The 24,718-nt window shown below is 37.6% G+C and overlaps 4 protein-coding genes across 13 annotated transcripts in view; 2 read left to right on the top strand and 2 right to left on the bottom strand.

Annotated features, from left to right (window-relative positions):
* Positions 1-11,201, bottom strand: part of LOC129573151 (A disintegrin and metalloproteinase with thrombospondin motifs 9-like) — a 57,255-nt gene extending 46,054 nt beyond the window's left edge. For all 7 annotated transcript variants that reach the window (XM_055453447.1, XM_055453460.1, XM_055453471.1 and 4 more), the window contains exon 1: positions 10,804-11,201. The gene's annotated coding sequence lies outside the window, so the exon portion shown is untranslated. The remainder of the gene's footprint in view (positions 1-10,803) is intronic.
* Positions 11,202-11,338: 137 nt separating this feature from the next.
* Positions 11,339-16,171, top strand: LOC129573296 (regulator of chromosome condensation-like). The gene is made up of 4 exons (XM_055453688.1): positions 11,339-14,079; positions 14,252-14,374; positions 14,462-15,298; positions 15,377-16,171. Exons 2-4 carry the CDS (start codon positions 14,263-14,265, stop codon positions 15,751-15,753), a joined length of 1,326 nt encoding a protein of 441 aa, XP_055309663.1. The 5' UTR covers positions 11,339-14,079; positions 14,252-14,262; the 3' UTR covers positions 15,754-16,171.
* Positions 16,172-16,277: 106 nt separating this feature from the next.
* On the top strand, positions 16,278-22,469 carry LOC129572816 (uncharacterized). Its single transcript, XM_055452921.1, has 6 exons — positions 16,278-16,636; positions 17,467-17,576; positions 17,654-21,199; positions 21,315-21,419; positions 21,538-21,933; positions 22,003-22,469. The coding sequence occupies exons 1-6, from the start codon at positions 16,604-16,606 to the stop codon at positions 22,214-22,216; spliced, it is 4,404 nt and encodes a 1,467-aa protein (XP_055308896.1). The 5' UTR covers positions 16,278-16,603; the 3' UTR covers positions 22,217-22,469.
* Positions 22,259-24,689, bottom strand: LOC129572827 (gastrula zinc finger protein xFG20-1-like). Of its 4 annotated transcripts, none has more exons than XM_055452931.1 (5): positions 23,821-24,689; positions 23,567-23,758; positions 23,341-23,441; positions 22,830-22,923; positions 22,259-22,738 (listed from the first exon to the last, which is right to left on the bottom strand). In XM_055452931.1, exons 1-5 carry the CDS (start codon positions 24,580-24,582, stop codon positions 22,472-22,474), a joined length of 1,416 nt encoding a protein of 471 aa, XP_055308906.1. In that variant the 5' UTR covers positions 24,583-24,689; the 3' UTR covers positions 22,259-22,471. The 4 variants fall into 4 exon arrangements, with proteins under 4 accessions (XP_055308906.1, XP_055308913.1, XP_055308924.1 ...); XM_055452938.1 differs by having other exon boundaries at positions 22,830-22,893; XM_055452949.1 differs by lacking the exon at positions 22,830-22,923.
* Between the last annotated feature and the right edge of the window lie 29 nt (positions 24,690-24,718).

Genomic DNA, 24,718 nt, shown 5'->3' with positions numbered 1-24,718 from the left:
TCTCTCTCTCTCTCTCTCTCTCTCTCTCTCTCTCTCTCTCTCTCTCTGTGGATTAGTGCAGTAACATTCTTCATTTCAACATTTTGTCATGTTACGTTTTAAAAAGCGATAGTGCGGTCGTTTGGCTATTTTAGGATCGCTTTTTTTTGTTGTTGCTTCGCTCTCTGTTGTATTTTACATTCGTCCATTGGCAATTTCGCAATGACGAAATAAATATTAAAATTTATCGAAGTGTTTTCGAATGTGTCTTTTTCTCTTCGTTTCGTAAAGTTTTGCGCTTTAACAAAATATTGGTAGCTGGAAAAAATCAGCAGCTGGTTCCATAAATCAAGCACTAATTAAATAAAAAGTGTTATTCGTTTAGTTGCAATTTTCGGAAACGGCTGGAAAATGTCAAAATTTATGAAGTGCCTGTTGCAATTAAGAACGATACGGCTGAAGTGATTCATAGCGAAAAATCTATTAATCCACACGGAGAGAAAAAACAACAACACCAACCGAACGGTTACATAGTGAATGTGGGCGCGGGCGCGAACCGTAATCGCTTTAATGTAAATTGAAAAATTTGTCAACAAAAACGTCGGCTCATTGTTTCGATTGTTCGTGGGCCGAGGGTACCAGGCATATACGTATGTACATAATGCCGAAAAAAACCAACTGCGAGAAAATTAAACAGCATTCCAGAAAAAGAAATTATAATTTAATAACAGGTCCAGTTTTGTTCTTTATTCGTTTGACGTTCGGTTTTATTGACACCACTTGAGCGATCGATTTGTAACTCTCTTTGCTGTATAATGTGGGCGCGTGCATACACGGACATAGAGAGAGAGAAAGAGAGAGAGCGCGATTGGCGCACGGAGTACAATCGAGGCCAATGTCGTTTCCATTTGATTAGAATTGTCTTGGCGATAATTGCACGCGTTCGACTGCAAGTGTTGCAAACGCCGACATAGAGAGATAGCGAGTAACGTTGCATTTTGTGACTTGTTGCAATGATGGCATCGTTCGTCTGGTTTTGTTGTTGTTGCGGTTGTCGTTCACATTTTATGCCGTTGCTTTTTTGGTGCTAAAATATCGAGTCCAATGTACGCAGGTAGCGCGATCGTGCACGAGTAGGATCCGACAAGTTACTTGAAATCGCTATGCGGAAGCAATTTAATTGATATATGCTTTTGATGATGTTTGCCGTTTACAGACTACACTCACACGAGAATTACTTACTTCACGAAGTTCAATTAACGACATCAAAATGCATACGCTACAAGAATTTCACATGTTCAACGCACTCTCTTCATTTCGCTTAATTATTTCGCTGTGTTGCGCATGAACCGAATAGTGGATAAGCTAGATGAATGATGATTGCCGAGCTATTTGTAGGCTGTTGCAACACATTTTCGAGTGGAAAATCCATTTAAAGTCGGTAAATTGAACTAATCAACTAATGGATCGCGATCGCATCGGCTGGAATTTTGTTACTATCTCAATGAAATATCACATTCCCTTTCTCTTGTTCCGTCAGTTTGATTCATTGAGTCTTTTTAAAAGACTCTTTTACAGTTTATTTTGCGTTTCATGAATGGAAACATCATTACTATAACTAGATAATACAGAAGAAGCAAAATACAAAAGAAGAGACAATTTCGAAAAATGAATTGTGGTTTGACGAATTTGGCAAAAGAAGTGACGCTCCAAGGCGAAATTATTTGTTTTTCTGTGCATGACATGAAAGCAGTGGTACATTGGTACATTGGCAGTCTCACCTCCACGTTTCATCTAATAAGCTCACGTCTAGAATGAATGGTTGTCTGTTCACAGTTTGCAATGCTGCACCGAATAATAAAGCGATTGAAACTGAATTAATAACCATCGACTTGATAATGACTTAATCTCGTTGCGCGCCGGCCAATTTCAACTCTCGCTAGCCGTTAACGGCTCACAATTGTGAGTGCAATTTTATCGATGAGGCAAAATGGATTGCAATCAATTTTAATTAAATTACAAAAAATTATGATTTCTCGTCGATTTATGGCGTGATGGTGTGTTTATTGAGGTCGAATTATCAGTGTAACTTTACGCGATTGAAGAAAAATCCGATTAAATTCATTTTGAAGAGAGGCAAAAAATGAGATTAAATTTTTTTCACTCGTAATTATCATCAAAATAAAAAAGTATGGTGTTCGATTTATATATCCGATATTGTAATTGCATTTCAAGACTCATAAAAATGCCAATTACCCGATTTCCAATCATATTGAATCAAAAGGGTAAAGAAACTTCGAATAAGAAACAAAAAAATAGTTTGTGAATGGTTAAAAATAGCCATTTTCACACACACATAGCCACAAAGATCAAAAGCACGTTCTTTTCCACTGAATTGATTTCACATTAGAACGATTATGACTTATGACACTGATGAAGGTAAAAAATAACTGACACGTGCATAATATCAGTCTTATTAGTGGTTCAAATCCATGGTCCGCGCATTAAAACAAGAAAAAAGCCAATAACGAGCATAGGCCATTAACGTCAATTTTAATAAATAACCAAAATATTGTAATTTCTCAATGATTTTGAGTGGCATGGAATTTAATCCGAAATGGAGAACCGAGAATGAAAAAAAATGCTATTTTTCATTCTCTTGGATAACAACACATCTGGATTTGAAACAATATCCGTTGAATTTTTCGGAGGAGTCGAAAATTTAAACGAAAGCAATAAAACACTGCGAAATGAAACTATGTAGGAAGATTGGTACGATTTTAAGAGGGTAAATCATGTTGATTGAACATGTGAAATTCTATCTCATCGTCACTTTTGCATGTTTGTCTTCTTCTTTTATAGTTTTTTTTTATCCAAATGAATCATTGGCCATGATCACAATGATTTGGATAAAAAGGAGAGAATGCATTCGATGCATTACGGATCTGATATCTTTCAAAAATCCAACGACAACAAACACATTTATTCAAGAGTCTCGACTTTCAATGCAGTGAAATGAGAGAATCGACAACTCTTCGAAACTATTTGGATGGTTGCGTGAGAGTAAGAAGAAACCCAAATTTATGTTTAATATCAAATTTATGAATTTCATTTTCGATGACAGCTTCAGTCCGGCTCACACTGTGCAGCGAATGAAGACGTGCCAAATTTGTAATTTTGTACTTATATCCCGAAGTTAAGATCGAAAGTGGTGGGCAGGTCAATGAACGTCTCAGTTTCTGTGAACTGTTGCGCACGAAAGTGAGTTCAAGGATATCAAACTTATTTTCCCCGTGATATTTTTTCTCTAAATGGATCACGTCAACATTATATGAATTCAAAATGTGATCGTTTCACGCCGTCCGATTTAACAAATGATTGATGATGAGGTAAATACACTTTGAAGTCGATCAATCGACAAATTGTGCTTCTTTCATCCATCAATACATTTCATATTCTCATCAAACAACCATTAAATTTCAGCGGTCGCATGAGCCATTTGGCTCATGTTGATATTGGGTGTTTTTGTTCATAAGAAAAATCTTCCGTTGACCTGTGCTCGAAATTAGAAATGCCTGATAATCGAAATGAAAGTGAGAAATAAAGAATTTGACTCAAAGTGATATAGATAATGGGTCGAATGGCTTGAATGCGTCAAAGAATACTGCGAAATAGATGCTAAAACATCTAATCGCAAAGATTAAGACGACAAATATCGGCATTAAATGTTTCGCGGAATTTAGATCTCTTATAATTATGCTGAGCAATCGATAATGACCACAAAACGTTGGGCAATAGACAATATACCGAATAGTCGATGATGAAAAATCCGCGCATTTACGACATTCAACATGTAAAATTCATTTGAATTGATAGCATTTTCAACTGAGCATTAGTGATTTGGGTGACGTTCACCACTGTTCATCGATGACACATTCAACTGCTGTGTGTATTATTCATTGAATATTATATTACAGAAATTTTAACGACAACATAAAAGCCAATACGATTAATTAACAGCACAGAATTGGCGTTTGCGGGCGTACATTGCATTGACACATCGCCCGCTTGCTTCGGTCATTTATCGTGCTGTGCGCGTCGCACCGATTAAAGTATCGTTTCATATAAAAATGAAATAAAGCCAGATGTTCGATCGAGAAATTCGTTTCTATCTATGTGTGACACGATGCTTCAACAACATTGTATAAATAATATCCAAATAAAATTCATTCGATCTTCATTGACCTCGACTTATCGTTGTTATTTACCTTTTTAATAGCAATTTAACGCAGATAACGCATGCTCTCATGCTTGAATATCCAAAATAAACGTACTTTATTAGAATAAGAGATTTAAATGAACATGCGTACATTTGATCCAAGCGCCAGCTGGCAAAAAAAAACACGAACATCGTTTAGAAATGTTGCCTGTTCGGACTCTTGGTTCAGCTTAATTTGAGTTGTAAATAGAAGCAATGTTTTTTAACCACTCGAGCGACATGCTTTTGTAAGCCATAAGTGTGCTTTTGAATATCATCATCATCGAACAACAAATCTGCCGACAATTATTACTTTAATACGCAATCGTAGACGAAAAAGGATGGATTTTTGCCGATTCATCGTAATTAATTTTGGTTACGAAAAAACTAAAAGCTTGTCACACACTCACTCACACACATACATCATGTCATCGTCATCGTAATTGAAAAGTTCGTTGAGTCGACAGAAATCCACATGAAGTCGCAACGAATATATATCACGAATTATAAACGGCATGCAAATACCACATAACCAAACGACATAATTTGCGTGTCGCGAATATATTCGCACACACAGCGGTAGCATCAGTCGTTGTTCTATAAGGAAATCAATAATAAAATATATATACCGAACGACCGAGCGACTGACTCTCTTTCACTGTGTCACTCACTAATTTTATAAATAAACAAAATTTTATTTTGAACGAGCAGAGCATACGCACTCGATCAGCGGTTGTTCTTTGTTCATTTGTGTTTCTATCCCGTCGTTTTGTGCTTTGTGCTGATTTCAGCAGCCTTTTTGCCTCGCCCGTTCACATGAATACATCTTATTGAAGGAGGAAAGAAAAAAAGACGAAATTTCCGCACACACACACACACACACACACACACACACACACACACACACACACTGTGCGTTCGTTGTCATCATTTCTTTTCGAACGTAATGTGGGTGCACAACGTGCATTATTATTCTTTGTTTTTAATTTAACTGTTGTATACAGTTTTCATGGTCAAAGTGACCATAAATCACTTTCCATTCGTTTGTGTAATTGGGCTTTGGACAGTATACATTGTCCGTATTGAAACAAGAGGTGGTGTCATCGTTTTAATTTATTTTCTAATTCCCAAATGAGCCATAGATATAAATTATGATGATGATGACGCTGTGTCACCAGCGACATGATAAAAAGCCGTGCCTAGTCACGACGCACGCTTCAATTGTGTACGCTGTATTTAAGCGGGATTCGCACTGAACAAAGCAAATATAACACAGAAATCGTAAAAACTGATGCGGCTGTTTGTCTCTTTCATGTGCCTTCTTTTTCAAACAAGATATGGTATGATTGAGAGCTTATTAGGGAAATGATTGGACAGATTTAAGTGCGGAAATCATTTTTTTTGTGATTTTCTTACGAACAAATGATTCATTTGCGTTGGACGGATGCTTGTGCAGTTTGTTATTGTTTTCATTGAGCAACAAGTCCATTGACTATACTCATTTGATATCGTATCAACAGTTTTTTTTTATTGCGTATTTATTAGATCCATCGGTGATAAGCCCATGACACAATCGAAATTCGATTACATATAACGATTGATTAGGCACTTAAAGCAAGGGAAAATTGGTCGCATTTCAAAAGCTTTTCACAAGAACCCAATCCACTTGAGTCTCATTGCTACTATATCGTGTTTATTGTGACCGATTGGGTGTCATCGTAGTAGTCATCGTCGCCATCGCCGTTCGCTCAATCGTCCTGATGTAATGCAACTCTAAATAAACTTGGCCACTTATTATCGCTGTGTTTCAATGTGATTTCAATAAAAATACACGGAAAGACACCATAAACGGTTTTTTGTCTACTTCTTTTTTGTCACTCTTCTCTATAAAATATAGATAGATAGCGAAAGTATAATAGTTGATAAAGGGGGAAAAATACAAAGCGGCGATACAAGCGAGACAAGGCCCAATAACCTGTTAACGACGAGTAAAAAAAGCATAATTACAATGATTTTGCACGTCCTACAACCCAAACCAATCGTCAGCGATAACGGGTTATGACAACAAAAATCAAGCAAATTATATCAATGTTTGTTATCTGAAACGATGATGTGTGTGACAAGCTGCAATCTACGTAAGGATGATGAAAAGGTGTTCATAGCACACAAAAAAAAATCAACAAATGACGGAACAATTTTCATTGAATTGCAATCACACTCGCTCTCTCTCTTCTCGGGAGAAAGCGTTGTTGGGCTGGAGAAATAGCACGTGATTCCGGCATTTCATTGAGTGTGTCAATTCTAAGCGCTGTTTATTCCAATTCGGCCCACTACAGAGAGCATCTCACTCTTTTCGCTGTATATAAATACTGACACGGACCAAAGCATCAGGAAAAATTGCGCTCATTCTGAGCACGCAAGGCTCTGAATTTACCGTTATCTCTAGACAATTTTTTTTCCTGCTGTTGTTCGTTGCCTTTTCCCAAGTGGCTTCTCTCTTCCGATTGCTCACTAGAATATATACAATAAACACGAGAGCATAATATGTTCAGTGCGCGACGAGAACGGACGAACGATCGAAAAATGAAATAAAATATATAAATGGAAAGAATGGAGAGATATGACCTTGCTCGTTGAACTTCTGATTGATGATCACAAAAATGCGGTTCATATATCAATCTGTCAAACGATTGAACAAATCAATTTCAAACGTTGCAACTTCAGTTCATCGTTCGTGCCAAAACGCACGTTGCTCCCAAACCAAATGCGATCGCTTTTACGCACACAAAATCGTCATTGTGTAATTGCAAAAGCGTTAGACGACAACGACGACGACGACTACAATGAATGAACACTCCTATAAATGAACGAAAAAGAGAAACAATAATTGAACAAACTAAGGACCAGATGAGATAATCCACTGGGTTTATTTTATGGCTAAGCAACAAAAACCGATTACATAGAAAATTGAAATATATACATATATTGCACTATCTTATCGCATGGCGTTTGAGCTAAATCAATAAGTTGGCGTTTTGTTTCAATTCAACCGTTCTATAGCTGAGCTTGTTTGGCTTACCGAACGCTGAAACATGACATACTGTATTTGTAACAACCAGTGTAGTAAATTGAATGCTATGTGTTTACGTGAACGATAGAGTACAATGTAAGTTTTGAAACAAATATTTAAGCGCTTGAGCACTTGAGATTTTGTATGGTTATCGTCGGCGAAAAAGGCTAATTTCCCTTCGATTGCCTTTCTCAGGCAATTTTAAATGACGTGATCTAATCGCATGGGATCGTAGTATTTGTAGTGCCGCTAATTTTGCCAAATGTATTTTGGTCCATGATCGGCTGTGATATGTGTGTGTGTGTGTGTGTTGAGGTAGTAAACAAAGTGAAAGAGATACAATTCAATAGCCCAATTGACAGCCAATTACTAACCATATGGTAAAAGTGATTTGAAAATAGCAACAAGATAAACAACAAACAAAAACCGCCAATTTTTGGTTTCGATATCAGTTGTTGGCAATTTTGTTGAGATATCCAGGAAAAAAAACTCACGGCTGCGGTCATTAAACAGATCACCATCACGTTCAAGTTCAATTTCAAGATCACTGTCAATCTTGGTGGAAGCGAAAGAGAGAGAGAGAGAGAGAGAGAGAGAGAGAGAGAATGAGAGAAAAAAAGCACTTGCGATCACAACACATTCGATTCCGCGTGATGGAACGCACAGTGAAAACGAGCGTATAAATGAACCGAAGCAAGTCAATTAATGTCACATACACAAAACACACCGCAACAAACAAACAACAAAGCAACGAAGAGTAGCCACAACTCAACGACAAAAGAATCGCACAAAATTCATGCTTTCAGCGAATATGTAATGAGAGAAGTGAAACGTGTGAAATATACGTATCGTATCGACAACGGGTCGAATCAGCAAATTGCACAACTTATGTATGTGAGTGAGTGAGTGAGTGAGTGCTTGCGCTCATTATTCAATTTTTCCTTAACAGAAAATATCAAATTTATTATAGGAATGAAACGAAACGAGAAAAAAAACCACCACACACACACCCAGTCTATTTTAATCTGGTCATCGATTTCTTGGTATTGACTCGATATGGGCCGCTTCAAATTCAATTGAAATTCATTTAATATGTGAGATATTTCTGCATAATTTGACATAGTTTGTCAGTGCTTCTGTTGTTGTTCTATTTTTTTTCTCTCAATTTCATATTCAAATGAAGTGTGGAACACATGAACGGGGGAAAATGATTGGAAATATGGAAATTTGAATAATGTGGGAAATGTGAATGTGTTCAAAATTCAAGAGTCGACCGAACTGCAGTCAAAACTAAAATCGAAAAATGTACACACGTCGAAAAAAGAGCGTAATGTGCGTAAAAATAAAAACAGTTTAAATATGCGCAAGGTTATCGGTTAGTTTATTTTGTTAACTGTTGGTGCCAAGCAGTCGACTTGTTTCTATTTACTCACAGCCGTCATCGTCGTCCAGCAGCGTGAGCAAACATAGAGCGACTGAAAAATCATCACTCCCGTTCAAAACTGTTTGAGCTGAACTGTCTATAGCTATTCGATTACGCAAAAACTTTCGGTTTCAATCAAAATCTTCCGATCCTAGATTTATTAGCGAAGGTAAAAAATAACAAGATTATTGATCCAAATTCATACATGTTTTAATCGCAAACGAGAATTCGAGGATTAAAATACAGACAAAAACACTGTCGAAAGTTTTTCGTTCGTTATTGAAGAATGAATTTTTCATTGCGAACGATTGAAATGGTCATTGACGAAAAATGCAAACGTAATCAAACGCCATGTATGAAATTCATTCGATCAAACGAACGAACGTGTGTGAATTGATTAAATGTGGATTCCAATCGAAAAGTTAGACGCGGTTAAAGACATTTCGGAACCGACTCGACATTCAGTGAGGTGCGTCTATGTGGAACATTGTTTTATTCATTCTTTCAAAGCGATAATTCAATCCAAAATCAAGAGAAAAACGACGGCAGCAAAAAAAAAACAGTGTTCCAAATGCTTTTTGTTCATCGGGCATGAATGCGTCTCGTCGATATTTTGTTGTTCTGTGTCGTTGTGTGTGTATTCAACTGTCAATTGGAATTTAATTGACTGTGCCGCGAAGCTGTTGCTCGCACATCGACGAATGAGTGCGACGATAAACGACCGATCAGTCGATATATTGAACAATTTTGTGAATAAAATTCCGATAAGACCGAGTGACAAGTGAGCCGATGAACGAAAATCGCGGGAGAAGTGTGTTTATTTTTTTTTTCGTATTCAAATTAGAGAGACATCACTCGGTGCTGATGTTGACGACAGTATCATTCGCATGTGATCACGATTCAGTGTGAGCGCCAAAAGTTTGCTAATAATTCTATTTGTTCTCTCTCTCTTTCACTTTTTCGCAATTCTGAGTTGTGTCTTGCTTTTATTTCTAATCGTAAACTTTTAAGGCATACGCATAAATTGTCTACCGGCAAAATTTAAATTGCTTTCCACGAATAATACAAATACACGCGGCAAACGACTACAATCTCAATCCCATTTTATCGAGCGACAGATAAAACAATATAGATAAATACGAAGAGTGAAACAAACTGCGACAACCAAATTCACGGGCGCTCAAGAAACGCACACAAACACACCGACGACACGAATAAGAAATGGCAACCGGCATAAATGGCAAGTTCGAAACAGTTTTTGAATGAACGATTCTACCAAAAATATGGTCGGGGGATCGGAGACGCGAGCGAGCGCGCGCACACTCCACGATATTTATAATACACACATTTTGGATAGAGACGTGCTGAAATATGATACAAAACAGCGCGGTCCATCGTCGAAATACACATAGGCGTTGAATTTTGCGAATTTTTCTTTTTTGCAAATACAAAAACACACACACACAAATTCTCGCGCACATTAACAAAATATTGGTTTGCCCTTTTTTGCCATCGGCACACCGTTTACGAAAAAAAGATTTGTAAATTTATTCATTTTCTTATCGCAAACTTAGCTGGTGGTCACAGGCCATTGCATCCACACGCAAAACAACCCAAACAAAACAAACGATCTCATTGATTTTTTTTTTCTCTTGCTGCGGCTCACGCATCCATTCAGAAGCAATTGGACGGTGTATGCAAGAATAATTCGCACGTTTTCGGTAAAATTTAGTTGAAATAGATGGAAACTAATAAGAGAGAAAATTGAAACGAACAGGCTTGCAAACGAAGATGTAGACAAAAAAAAAAGAAGTACATAAGTGAATGACCCGATGCCAAATCTATTGGCATACATGAAGTTCTATTTCACAATTACACATCCCATAACTCACACGCTTAAATTGCTGTTTTATTGGACGTAGCAACGAACGTATGGTAACCATCGACTCAATGTGACACGAAACGAGTGATCAAAGAAACAGTGCGAATCTAAGCAAAATGTTACTCCTTACAGCCAAAAAAAAACAAGCTTGGCTAAATCGTATTCACTGCGATATTTCACATAAAAATTACCTTCAAACCCAATTAAAGCTGTTGTCAATGCGTAAATTGTTTGATGATAACGATAAAATGTCACTGTTTTGAAAATTGATTCCACTTTTTTCTCTCACTTTTAGATTTGATTCTACTCCACTTTTCATAGTCACTCAAACCGACGACAAAATAAAATCTACTCTCTTTGCGAACACTCCACTATAATTGGGCACATTATCGATTATCGTTAATAGTTTTGTTCTCCATTGTTTGGCACATTTTGTTTTCTTTTTCTGGTTATATTCGTTGCTGTTGTTCTGATTGCACCTGACTTGAAATTCCGTGATGAATTCGTTGGTGTCCAGACTGTGTGTTTATTTTGTGCGCGTTCAATTATGTCTCCTTTCTGTGTCCACAAGTTTATTGGTGTCTCTCAGACAAAGAGCGAATGAAAAATAAGTTCTATGGCAAAATGCAGATTTTATCATGCATCAATGAAACGATATCGAACAAAAAAAACGAAATCAGGAAAACTGTAGGCAGCAATTAAGAGCCGATAAATTCACAAAGTGACTGAATTGTAATCGTCATCGCAAAAATTCTCTGGGAATTGATTTTTTCGTGTGGCCAAGCATTAGGCATTGCTTGTAAAATCTCAATCTCCTTCCGATTTATTTGAACACTCATTCGGGAATTTTATTTGATAAATTAACTTTTATGGTTTCCAGTTATTGGCAAAATAAAATATATGGCAATTTTTTTTTGTTTCTCAATTCTTGAAGAATAGAACTCGTTCCACGTTTTATTTTTTACGAAAAAAAATTATGTTTGCGATGTTTTAACCAACTTCAAAAATTGTCTAAGTATTATTATTTTTTCTGTTTCTTGGGACTGATTAAAAATTAATGGCAAAAGTGATCGCATCCACTGAAGAAAAGAGACACAACAAACAGAACAAACGTACGTTCAGTCTGAACAACGCGCCAAAACCAACTGAATCAAATTCAAATTTTCAAAAGCCGACACACTATGCGGCGTGTATGTGAGTGAGTGTTCCGTTCGAAATGTGCGGAGAGCACGCTCGCCCGCCCGCTTTCGTTACTCATTCACTTAAACGCGGACTCACTCTTTCTCTCTTTTTCCCCAATCGCCCATCGACCATGTGTGTAGTATAACAGCTGTGTGGCGTAAGCTTTTCGTTCACGCAGCATATCTCATTTATATTATTCGCGCGGCGTGTGCGAGGAAAGAGAGAGAAAGATAGAGAGGGAGAGAGAATAAGAACTTGACGGCTGTTATCACCGCGCTAACTGCTTCACATCTCTCATACCTGTGATTGATGAATGCCACTAATGTTGTATGTGAATCATATATTAAACTAGATTTCAACGCGATTTCGATTCCTATTCAATGAACAAACGGACACAAGAATAGGTTTAGATTGAATATTAGTAGAGTTTTTGGGGTTTATTTGTCATTCAATCCGCTTGTATTAAGCGTGAATAAATGGTGAGAACACTAAGGACTAGAGATCAATATTTCGTTCTTTATACAAAATTTACGCAAAAAAAATTGACATTACATTTTCTACCAAATGAACTTGACCGTTTCAAATTTAATTCCAATCACCCTAGCGTAGCCATATGACAACATCTAGTGGCTTACTCTATTCCTATTAGGAAAAAAAACCAAACTGCCTCAGATATTGTCAAACGTGAGCTCGTGTTTAATGTTCAAAGAATGTCCTCTTCAATTGATATGTCACATAAATTAATAACTTGAGTTTAAAAATGTGAACATACTAAAGTTGACTCATTTTTAAAATGGGACATTTTTTTAGACTATCAAAAATGACGAAAATTTGATTTCTCTTTATTTTACTGTTACGTTATTCTTCAGAAATGCTGTAAATGTTTTTAAGTGCTCTAATCTAGGCTTTAATGATGGATTGGATCAAGCTGTTGATACATTGTACTGAGTCAGAAAACATTATTTTCACTGATTTTTTCGAGTGGCCGTTTTTGATCACAACAACAATAATATTCAATATCTGGCCTTAATTTAAAATAAAATTTAAAAAATACAGTTTTTTCTCAGTACTTGAAGATATTATTCCAAAAATATTTTCAAAATCGGGACGATTTCCAACTAAATATTTTTAATACACGATCTAAAGTATACATGTATTCATACCGAATTCCAGATAGCATTTATTACTGAGATATTAGGTCCCTACGGTCATTTTGTGATATTCACCAATTCAACTTTAAGTTGACAACTGATTTCCTAAGAAATCTCATTCAATAAATGACTTCCATATCTTCCATGGAAAAACCATGCTCTGAATCACAAAGCATGAATAATGTAGCCTTTTCAAAAGAAAATTGATAACCATCGGCATCGTAACCAAAATGAATAAATAATAAATTGACAACAACAGCACGAAAAATCGCTTTATCCAATCTTGATGTCATATTTGCATGCTATCGATAGCGATTCAAAGAACAAAAATGTTTGTTTTCCTTTAGTAACTCATTAAACGGTAAACTTTATTCAACGGATAAATGAAGCAAATTTATCAAATTGACTGCGAAATACAGAATATTGTATTACAAGCGTCGAGTAAATTAATCATTCTTTTATTCCCAGAATAAGAGTTTAAAACATTTTTTTTCAAGATCTTCCTTTTATTATCAAAATATTGAGCTCATAAATTCTAATCGCCGCACGAAATGCATGACACAATGTCAACAAATCACCGCGTGTACAGTTCAATCCAGCCTAATTGAGATATTTGCTTTTAACAGCTTCTGTGCAAAGATGATTTGTGGCCGACAATTCAATTGTGTTTACACACAATCGGACGCTAGACACGATTTTCCGTATTTAAAATGGAAACAAAAGAATATTAGACGAAGCACATTAAAACATATGGAGACAACATATTGGGTATTAATATTGAATTTCGTGATTTATTTCATTTGGATGAAACATTCTAGCACGGTGTTAGTAGCACCATTGGGTCGAATATTCATTGTTGCCATCCGTTGTACGATGTTACTCCAGTGTTGCCAATAGCGCACACAAACCGGCTAACTTGATTGAAACACACAAAACACAAGCATGTCACATTGCGCTCGATTTCTTCACATTTGACAGAATTATAAACAGATGACAGTTTGAAAATATCTTTGCTAGTGAAAAGGCACATTTGCCACACAACGAATTTACAAGTTAACCGCATTAGAATAAAAAACATTAAAAATTTAAACTATTCCAATTCGCAAAGTGCCATTAGACGAATCCGATATCTTGGTGAGTGATGTAAAATCTATGTCATCCATTGGTTTTCAGTGAAAAAAAAATCAAAAATCGCTGCTGTGGTGATACAGCAAACATAACCAAAGAAAAATACCGAATTCATAGAAAAAGTAGGCGACAAACGAAAGTGTGTTAATGAGATTCATGTTTTTTTTTGTTGGTACAGAAACAGTAAAGATGAGTCCACCGAAAGCTACACAAAAAAAGCGTAAGGCAGCTGAATTGGAAGCGGAGAAACCAGCAAAAGAACAACCGTCATCCAAAGCCAGAAAAAATGAAGCGAACGGACGTAAGTGTGAAAAATGCGCTAAAAAACTTAATGTTTGAAAAATTAACGAACTCAATATTTTGACGTATTGGATATTTTTTCTTCTAGGTATAGCCAACAAACCAAGCCATCGCAACGAAATCGTAAAGCGACCGAATAAAATTGGGAATTTGTTAAGTTGCGGTCAAAATGAAGTGGGTCAGCTTGGATTTGACGATGATATTATTGAAAAAACGCGTCCAGCCCTCGTTGTCGACAGTTTAAAAGCAAAAGTGGTCGATATTTCGGCCGGTGGAATGCATAGTTTGTATTTAACGGCGGACGGTGAAGTGTGGTCATTCGGTTGCAATGACGAAGGCGCACTTGGTCGCGATACAAGCGAAGAGGGATCCGAATATTCGGCACAAAAAGTCGATTTACCAAAAGATTGCATCCGAATTACGGCGGGTGATTCACATTCAGCATTTTTATTGAGCGATGGTCGAGTCTTTGCATGCGGCTCATTTCGTGATTCACACGGAACGATGGGTTTGAATATGAAAGGAAAACAACAAACGCCAGTCGAAGTGGTGGCCGGCGAAGAATTTGTCGACATCAAATCTGGTGCCGATCATTTGGTGATGTTGTCTGCGCTTGGAAAAGTGTTTACCGTTGGCTGTGGCGAGCAAGGACAACTAGGCCGTGTCAGTTCACGAGCATCATCGGGCGAAACACGACGAGGCAAGGGCCAACTGTTGCAGCCGGGTCTTGTCACTGCACGAAATATCAATTTTATCGATGCCATTTGGACGACCACATACTGCACGTTTATCAAAAACCGTGCCAACGGAACGGTGTACGGCTTTGGTCTGAACAACTACAATCAACTTGGCATTGTAAAGAAGAATACGGAAACTGTGTTCGCACCGCACAAAACACCGTTTGAAAATGTTGAATTGATCACGGGTAAGTGTTGGGCTTTGGAAGCAGATATAGAAATCCGATTTTTTCTCACCGACAAAATTGCTTGATACTTTTCCACAGGTGGACAGCATCACACACTCGTTTTGACAAATGACAAAAAATGCTTTGCCATTGGCCGTACTAACTATGGACGCTTGGGCTTGGGCAACACAACCGAAGAATCCATTGACAAATTGACGCGAATCGATGGGCTGGCCAAATTAAACGTGGTGCTACTCGAATGCGGTGAAAGTTGCTCGTTTGCTGTTACCAGCGATGGCAAAGTGTACAGTTGGGGCATGGGTTCGAATCAACAGCTCGGGCTCGGCTCCGATGACGATCAACTCGTTCCGACTCTTTTGACCGGCGTCCAAGTGAAAGACCGAGAAGTAATCAACGTATCATCGGGAGGCCAACACACACTTTTTATCGCTGCTGACAAGTCGACGACGAAATGAACATAGTTTTTTTTTATCGATGTGTTCATTTCAAACGGATTTTCATTTTAAATCTGTACAAATTCGTATTATTTTTTTAAAATATGCATATATTTCGCAATTAGTTTTTTTTAAACATTCGCATCGTTACTAATGAATCCAAAATGCAACACACGGCTCAAAGTTTCGCAATAAGAACGTGTATCTTTCTGTAAATTTGCTCCCTCTTGCGTGCGCGTAGGAATGCTACTACATCGATCGAGATGTTTTTGGAAATTTTAATGTGAAAAAGTATGTATATATCGGAGCAGAAAGTTACAATAAATTGAGTTTACACATTAATTCTTAGACTAATGTTTTTCTACATTTTCAAAGAATGTACTGTACATTTCCCATTTGCAATTTTGATGCAATCGAATAAATTAATAAAGAAACTAAATTTTTTTGTGTTTTTTTCTTTAAATTTTCATTCTTCGTACATTTTCAAGCCATCGGTTAGAGCATTGGTACGTTAGTCGTATTGTTTGTGTGGTAACACTGCATCTGTCACAAATCGCATGGCGTCGCCCGATAGGGACAGCACCGATTTAAATTTTCAAACAGCTTTTTACTGATGCGATGTTTGGGTTTCATTTTGACATTCGGTTAGAACGTAAATTGTCATTGAACTGAACGTAAACGAGTGCATCACAACCGAATATTGTCCCGTTGCAGAGTAAACACCAATTTTTAGCATGACTTCTGTGTATTAAGCAGGGAAAAAAGTGAATTTTAAGTTTTAAGTCAATTTATTTTAGTTGGATTTGTGTTTGGTCGTAATTTTTCGTAGAAATATTTCATTGTTTTTGAGATTTGGTGTAAGACAGCTAAGATGCAACAGCCACAAGAGAAGCGGCGTTGTAGTGTAAGTATTTACAGTTGACTCAAATGATTCATAGATTAAATTCAATAGATTTGATGTTTTATGGAATGATTCAGTGACAATAAAACACGGGTTCTGAAGTGATTGTTCGGACGGTAATTGAAAAAAACATAATACAATGGAGATGAATCGAGGAAAAAGTGTAGAAAAACACCGGGAACAAATATGTTTGGAAACAAAAATTACTGAAATGTTCCGCAAAAATCAAATGTAGTCCACCACCTTTAAGCCAAAAACGAAATTTCCACTCATTAAAACTCCTTTTCAATTTCAAAAATGATTTGTTTGCTCTTCGAAAAAAATCCCGAACACCACCTGAATTGGATACCAAAATAGATCATCCGATATTATTTTATTCGTGAAAGCGGAAATTACAAGTCAACCAGCTGCTCAGAGCAGCTTACCGCATTTTTGTGAGCATTAGCGTAGAACAATGGTTTTGGCACAAGTCACTGTTGCCCTTCAAATCGTATGCTTTGATCGCATGCAAACGTGTTATTTTCTGTGATGCATCAAAAAAATCCCCAGTACATTTTTGGCGGTGCATAGCTCGCTAAATGAGTTATAAGTGTTCAAACGAATATGTTTGCGCCAAAACAACTGATTGTTTCTATAGACAAAATATGCAGCTACAGATATCAAAAGCAGATTTTTGGCATTTACTAAATTGAATTTCTTGTTGTTTTTCTGAACATTTTGCGTACAAAAAAGTGAAGAACATAACCCAGAACGGAAACGTCCATTGTTTATACAAGCTTGTTTATTTACAAAATGCAGTTCATTAATCAATGTTATTGTGTGTCATTTTACAGATTTTAAAGAAAAGAAGGTCACGTAGTTTAAGCCCCAAAAGTCCACAAAGAGAGAACACTGCACGCCGAGCATCGCGTCGTATTTCATTTTCGGGCAAGCACAATGTGCGGTAAGTACAGTGAGAATAGTGAAATCAATATTACAACCAAAACGAGTATACCAATTCGACAAAACTGTTTGTTTCAGTGAGTTTTTCGGGAATGAAAACACGGCCATTGTATGGGGTGAAACGTATGATGTATCAACTGAGAAGCATGTGCTTAGCAATGAACAGATTACGCTCCAGTCGATACGTTCTAATTCGATGTCGGCCACCCTGCAAACGACACGCAATGATTCGGTTGGAATGGATATTACCAGTGCACTGCCATCGGCACCGGCCAATGAAGAGAAGAAACCAGTTAGTACGGCAAGACCGTCGATTCTACGCATATCGTACAGCGAAGACCAAAAGGAGAATATAATGATGGGTAACGATACAGATATAGAATTTTCTCTAGTAATGCAACCGCCAACCAAACCGGCACCATCAAAACCACTGTTCTCGGTATCATCGTTCAATTCAAGCGCTAGAGCGTCATGCTTCAAACCGAGTTTGTTTAACTTTGCTCGTAAATCGGAGTCAATCGAAACGATGACCGTAGGAGAGAAGACCAGTGGTTCTGATAACATGGATATCTCGGGCGTTGAGCCAACACTGCAAACCGAAGAATTGGAAACAAAATCAGCCCAATTTGGTTCAAAATACAGAGATTTTCTGCAGCAGAACAACTTGATCGCCAAAGCAAAGAGTGAAACAAACAATCGCCGACAAACTGTGAACCAATCGGTGGACATGCAGTTTGACAAGAGTCAGGTGATCGAATTACTTCCTGCTGTCCAACCAAATGGGTTGTCGCAAAAGTCAAACACGCGAAAAACAATCCATGAACCACACAAAATGGAAGTGGATATTGATGATGCGACTAAATCGAACGTTCAAGCTGAGAAAACGGCAAAAGCTCGCCGTGAAACGATACTCAGAACAGAGGATATTGTTGAGTCTCCAGTTCCACAGCAAAGTATTTTGGCATCGAAATCAATTTCACAGTCAAAAAAACGTACAACTATCCACGAATCACATGAAATGTCCATCGATGCTGAGACCAAATCGAATAATCAGAAGAAGACTACAAATGATCGCCAAACTCGTCGTGATACGATACTTGGTGAACGAGCCATGGTCGAGTCACCAATACCACAGCAAAGTATTTTGGCATCGACATCAACGAAAACGGCATCGACTCGTCGTGATACGATACTTGATGAACGAGCCATGGTCGAGTCACCAATACCAAAGCAAAGTATTTTGGCATCGATATCAACGAAAACGGCATCGACTCGTCGTGATACGATACTTGGCGAACGAGCCATGGTTGAATCCCCAATTCTGCAGCAAATTTCAGCAACAAAATCGATTTTGCAGCCAAGTAAACGCGCAACAATTCATGACTCGTTCCAAATGTCATTCGACAAAAATGAGTCGTCAAATTGTGCACAACTTTCGGATATGTCAATCGAGTTTCTGCCGTCAGAACTGAAAAATCAGCCAACGCGTCGTCAAACCACACATAAAGCGCAAGATGTTTCCCTAGATACGCCAACATTTGGTATGAATCCACGTCAAATGACCGAAAATCTCGCACTCGACATGTCATTGGACACGATGCATTGGAATAATTTGCCTGTCACTCAACCGGCCAATTCAAAGAAGCCGACGCAATCGTCCAGCCGAATGACAATAAACGAACTACGAGAAATGTCCTTTGATTCAACAACCAAATCAGCCGCTCAGACATACAACAATAAAACCATTTTCGGCGATATATCAATGGACTTGCAGAATACCGAAGCATTCAAACCATCGACACGAAAATCAGTCATTTGTAAATCGCCCAGCAAAAATGCAACGAGATTGTTTGATCGAAGCGATGCTTTTGAATTGACCAGAGGTGCGGACTTGAATTCAATGTGTATATCATATCATCCGTTGCATTCAACCCGGCTGAATGATGGCAATTATAGTAGATCGACTGACATCGATTGCGACACATCCATTCAGAGTGCGAAAATCGAAAACAATACGCTTCATTTGGGCTCAGATATCGATCAGACATTCGTTGGCGGCAAAATCAATGAAGCTCCAGTTCAAGTGCCGGTAAAACAAGTTCAAATCTTCAATCAAACCAAGCAACAAACGATTCGTGATTCATGCGATTTGGATATGAGCGAAGTTTCACCGGTGCCAACGGCCAAAAAGTACAATCTCAACAAGACACCATTTTACCTTGGCATTGATAAGGAGAATGATCCGACATTGATTGAAACGACACACGCAAGTGATTTGTCTTCGCTGGATTTGACTAATAACAGCAAAGAAGAAACGCTAGTGTCTGAATTCAAGCAAGAGCCAATTGAGGCACGCCGTGGAACGGTACTATTCCATGCGACCATTCAGAATGACAGCAAATTGGATGAGGCCAACGAAACAAACACACTTCCGATTGAGATCAGTGACTCTTCAATTGTTGATCCACAAATAGCAGCCGTTGCAGCTGCACTTGATACAAAAAGAAGAACATGCTTCCAGGAAATGACTATTTCCGTGGAACCAACGCTAAAAACCGAACTGAACCGAGTGAGTAACTTAATGACACAGTCTATAATACAAATCACCCCAATCAAAATCGATGATTCTATTGATGACAACCCAATGCCGACCAGAGTCGAAGATAACAAGCGTTTAACCATCGTCAAAAATGAATCGATCGCACTGAATGATTCACCATTTGATTATAAAAACACTTCAAGTGGTTTGGAAGAATCGAAGCAGCTCACATTCATTGAAGATGATGATGATGAAGACGACCAAATTTGCAACACCAAACTCGATTTGGCCATTTCACTGGAAAGTCTGGAAATTGATGATTTTGTTGAGCGAAAACACGGATCAGTCTCCAACAAAAGTTGCAGTTTGAGCAAGTTAAGTTTGCACAGCGATATCAACATGCCAAGCATGCGATACAGTGCACATGATTTCGCGATGAAAGGGATGGATCACACATTGACGACAGAGCCAATGCCACCATCATTGTCAGATACATTAAAAGCCGACGAAATACAAGCCTTTAAGAAATCCAGCCGACTGCGTCATAGCAACGTTTTTGAAGTGAACAACACTTCAGCCGAGGCGAATCAAAGTGAATCTGTTGTGAACGAAGAAGAAGAAGCAGTAGCAGCAGCAGCACCCAAACATATACCAATGGAATCAACCAAAAATGTTGCAATGGAGCCGCCTCAACATATTTCAATGGCTCCAATCAGCCGTTCAAGCATCATGCAACGCAGAGGCAGCAGCATTGGATCGAACTGTGAAGCCGATGAAACATCATATCTATCGAAATCAACTGCCGATAAACCATTGAGTGAAATTAAGATTGACTTTTCTGGCTATGATAAACTGGTTGGATTGGCCACACCACAAGATGTGTTCAAAGATTTCTGCAATCGCATGGATCAAATAAAACGCAAAGCGAAACAATGGGAAGAAGAACGAGACAAATTTGAGAGAGGGGAAATTGAAAGCATCGATCTTAATTTCGACAATAACAACAACGACGATGATCTGGTATCACAAAATGTTGAAGCGCCATCATGGAAATTTCTGTATATGAACAAAATGAAATGGGAAGAGTAAGTGGTCAAATTCTGAGATAATAAGCTTTTTCACAAGAGCAACTCGACATAAAATGTCGTTTTTGGTACACAATTTTCCATCGAAAAATTAAAATTTTACTCTGAATTTCAGTGAAGAGCAAGAAGCGGAGATCGATCGTATGTGGGAGCAGCGTGTGGTCGGCGCATATTTGCCAACTATTCCAGACATTTTCATTTTAACACTGAACAAATGCCGGTAGGTTTGCATGTTTTGCTTAATTTTTGGAGAAAAATCTAAGAAAAATATCGGAATTTAGTTCATTTTGCCCATAATTGTTCCATATCAATTGCATAAACGATTCTTTTATTTCCAGCATGCTGAAGAATTGGACATTCGATGACATTTGGTTCTTCCAAGGCAATATTCATCTGCGAAACAATCTGATGCATGTGTTCAAAGTCTGCCTCATCTACGACCCAAACACAACTGAGAATAGTGTTGAGATGTATGGAGCGCTAAAGTTCACGAAAATCAATCGTCAATTCTGTCCGAAACACATGAGCCAAAGAACGTATGCGCCGTTCCTTCTCGAAGTGCAAGAGCTTAATTCCAAATTGCCAAGCAATCTATTGCCATTGTGTGAAACAAGTGCATATTTATCGGAGTTTGATGATAAAATGAACGAGTACTGTGTCAAAGCTCAGAACAAAGTCAAAGAAATACATCAAATTTGCCGGAAAGTCAATGCACTGATCAAAGAAGAAAATGGGTAAGAAAATTGGATTTGAGACGAATTCGACCATAACTAGAATTAATGTTAATCATTCAATCATTACAGTTTAATCTACATCATGAAAACCATGTTGGACTTCAAGACGGAAAGCTACCAGGATTACATCATCGAACTAAGCGATATCGATAGCACCGAATGGCGAAATGTGCGAACAAATCCACGCCGGGTGTTGAATGAGGAGATAAAGAGTCTACCGAAGGGTGTGGCATTCATCAAGGAGCTACTAACCAACGACAGAAAATATGTGCCATGGAAATGAGCCGCCGCTTATCACTAGTTATTAGAATAACGAACACAAAACTAGCAATAATCTAATTTAATCGGTTTTACTTTGTACAATTTCGGTTTCAAGCTCAATATCTCAGAAAAATTATCTATTGAATGATTTATTGTTGGAAGAACAATTACTTTTGCGAAAATAAATCAAAATAGAAGAAAAAGAAAGAATCATTCAAGATCATCATAATGCTTAGAAGCTTAATTTAAATAAACACCCACATCTTTATTGCAAATTTTATTCATTTTGATCACATTCATTCGTTGGCGATACAAAATTGTAGACATGACTTCTTTTTCTCTTTTCTTTTTTATGCAATACCGATGTCGAATGGAGTTTGTCCATGTGCTGAATCATTTTGGATTGCGTTGCAAACTGTGCATCGCACACGGAGCATTTGTGACTTTTTTCGGTTGATGAGTGTGTCTTCTCGTGCGCTCTCATATTTCCCAAGTATCCAAATCGACTCCCACATATTTTACATGCGTATGGCTTATGTTGCCTCTGTGAACAATGGGAACAAATGCAGTCTATTTAATCAAACGAAATACGAAAGAAACGTAAATCGGAAAATAATGCGAGATGGAAATTTTACATGAGTCTGCATGTGGTTTTTCAAATTGGTGGCGATGTTGAATTTCATAGGACACTGTTGACAACTGAACAAAGGGTTAGACACCATTAGAATACTAGTGAAATATTAGTAAAATTATCAAAAAAAAAATGAAATATTAGAGGAAATACAGCTGCCCATTTGAAATATATTGGTTCAATGCATTTCAAATGGAGATTTCCGTACACTTCTTATGCACACAGTACCGTTAATCTACAGCGGCGCTCTTCCATAAGTAATATACTGTGCTGTGTATTCCTTATGGGCAACGCTCTCGCATGAGAATTACATAGGAACAATGTATTTCAGATGTAGAATTTGTTTACAAACACTCAAAAATCACCAAAAATAAAATTGCCATTTGATTTACATTGATTCAATACATTAATGTAAGAAATTTTTTATGGAGCTACAAATCTCTATTTAAAATGCATTAGACAAAAGAAATTTGCACGAAAATAGAATATTAGCATTGATGTCCATCCCCTTGCACCTGAACAATCGGCTGTTGTCATGAAATTTCATGTGTGCATCGAAAGAAGTATTGTGAATGAATTCCTTGCCACATATATGACAAATATGGTTCGGCGTGCCCTGTGCAATCAAAAATGATGGTCCATTAGAAGAATTTGAACAAAAATCGGTTTAATTACGATGAATTTGTATACCAGAAACGTATTTGAAATAGCAGGATTGTTCTAACAACAACAAAAACTCACATGAACTCGCATATGGGCCGTTAAATTTCCCCTTGTTGAAACGACTCTATTGCAAATCACACATTCAAGTTTTGGTGTATTTTCATGAAGCTTTTTGTGGGCATCAAATGATGCCTGGTCATCCAGGACAAAGGAACACATATCGCAGCTAAATCGAGGCTTCTGTTGCTTTTTATGCCATCGTACGTGCGTCTAAATAGAGCAAATCCAATGTTAACACATGAAATATCCAAAAAATTTGTTCAAAATCTTACAATATAATCGGATTTTCTGGCGAATGCCTGTCCACAATACAAACACTCATGCCTGTTTTTAGGTGTGGGCAATTCATCTTCGTTCGACGACTCGTTGTCATCAGCCCCAGTATTCTTTTTGCGCCTTTTTCTGGGATTTGAACGTGATGTGGTTGGAACGACTATTTCTTTTGATATACTACTTGTTGATGTCTTGTTTGGTGTGCATTCAAAATCACTTCCACTATCCATATCCATATCCATATCATATTCTTGTTCATGTCCTGAGCTATCATCCACGATGTCAACCACTTCTTTTGATTCCCCAATGACATTCCTCTCTGGTGGGTCGCATTTTATCTGCGTTTTATCAATAGTAATTTTTCGTATCGTTGTTGATCGAAATTCAAACGAAAGAATACGCCCGGCTTCTACTTTTGGCAATAGATCAACACTTGAGTCGATTTTTTTGCTCACATTCTCAATCGTCTTACTTTCACCCAATTTGGGATAAAGTGTTTCGGTCTTTAGAAATGTATCGCTTATATCTTTTTCCCGTTTTTTGGCTATGTCACAAGCCCAATCATATTCCTCCAAACGATTGAAACAATCTGAACAAATACAATTGCTTTCACAGTCGATGGTTCGTTTTATGTCAAAAACACCTAGAATCTCCTTCAACAATTCGACGATTGGAGTATTCGTGTGTTGTGAAGAGACTTCATTCATTTTCCACAAATCATCCGATTCAGTGTTGCAAATGAAACACACTTCTTTCGTCATTTTCGATTTGGCCTCAAATAACTCGTTTCACATAACAAATTGGCAAAAATTGTCTCACAATTTGTGTTGCTGTTATTGATTGCTTCGAAACAAAACAAAAACTCTCACCTTGACATTCGGCGACATTTGACACATT

Source organism: Sitodiplosis mosellana, unplaced genomic scaffold (genome assembly GCF_009176505.1).
Source record: "Sitodiplosis mosellana isolate CC-2019 unplaced genomic scaffold, AAFC_SMos_1.0 Smas_scaffold_1, whole genome shotgun sequence".
Taxonomy (NCBI): Eukaryota; Metazoa; Arthropoda; class Insecta; order Diptera; family Cecidomyiidae; genus Sitodiplosis; species Sitodiplosis mosellana.
Note: the sequence above shows the minus strand (reverse complement) of the source record. Positions and strands in the feature narration are given on the sequence as shown.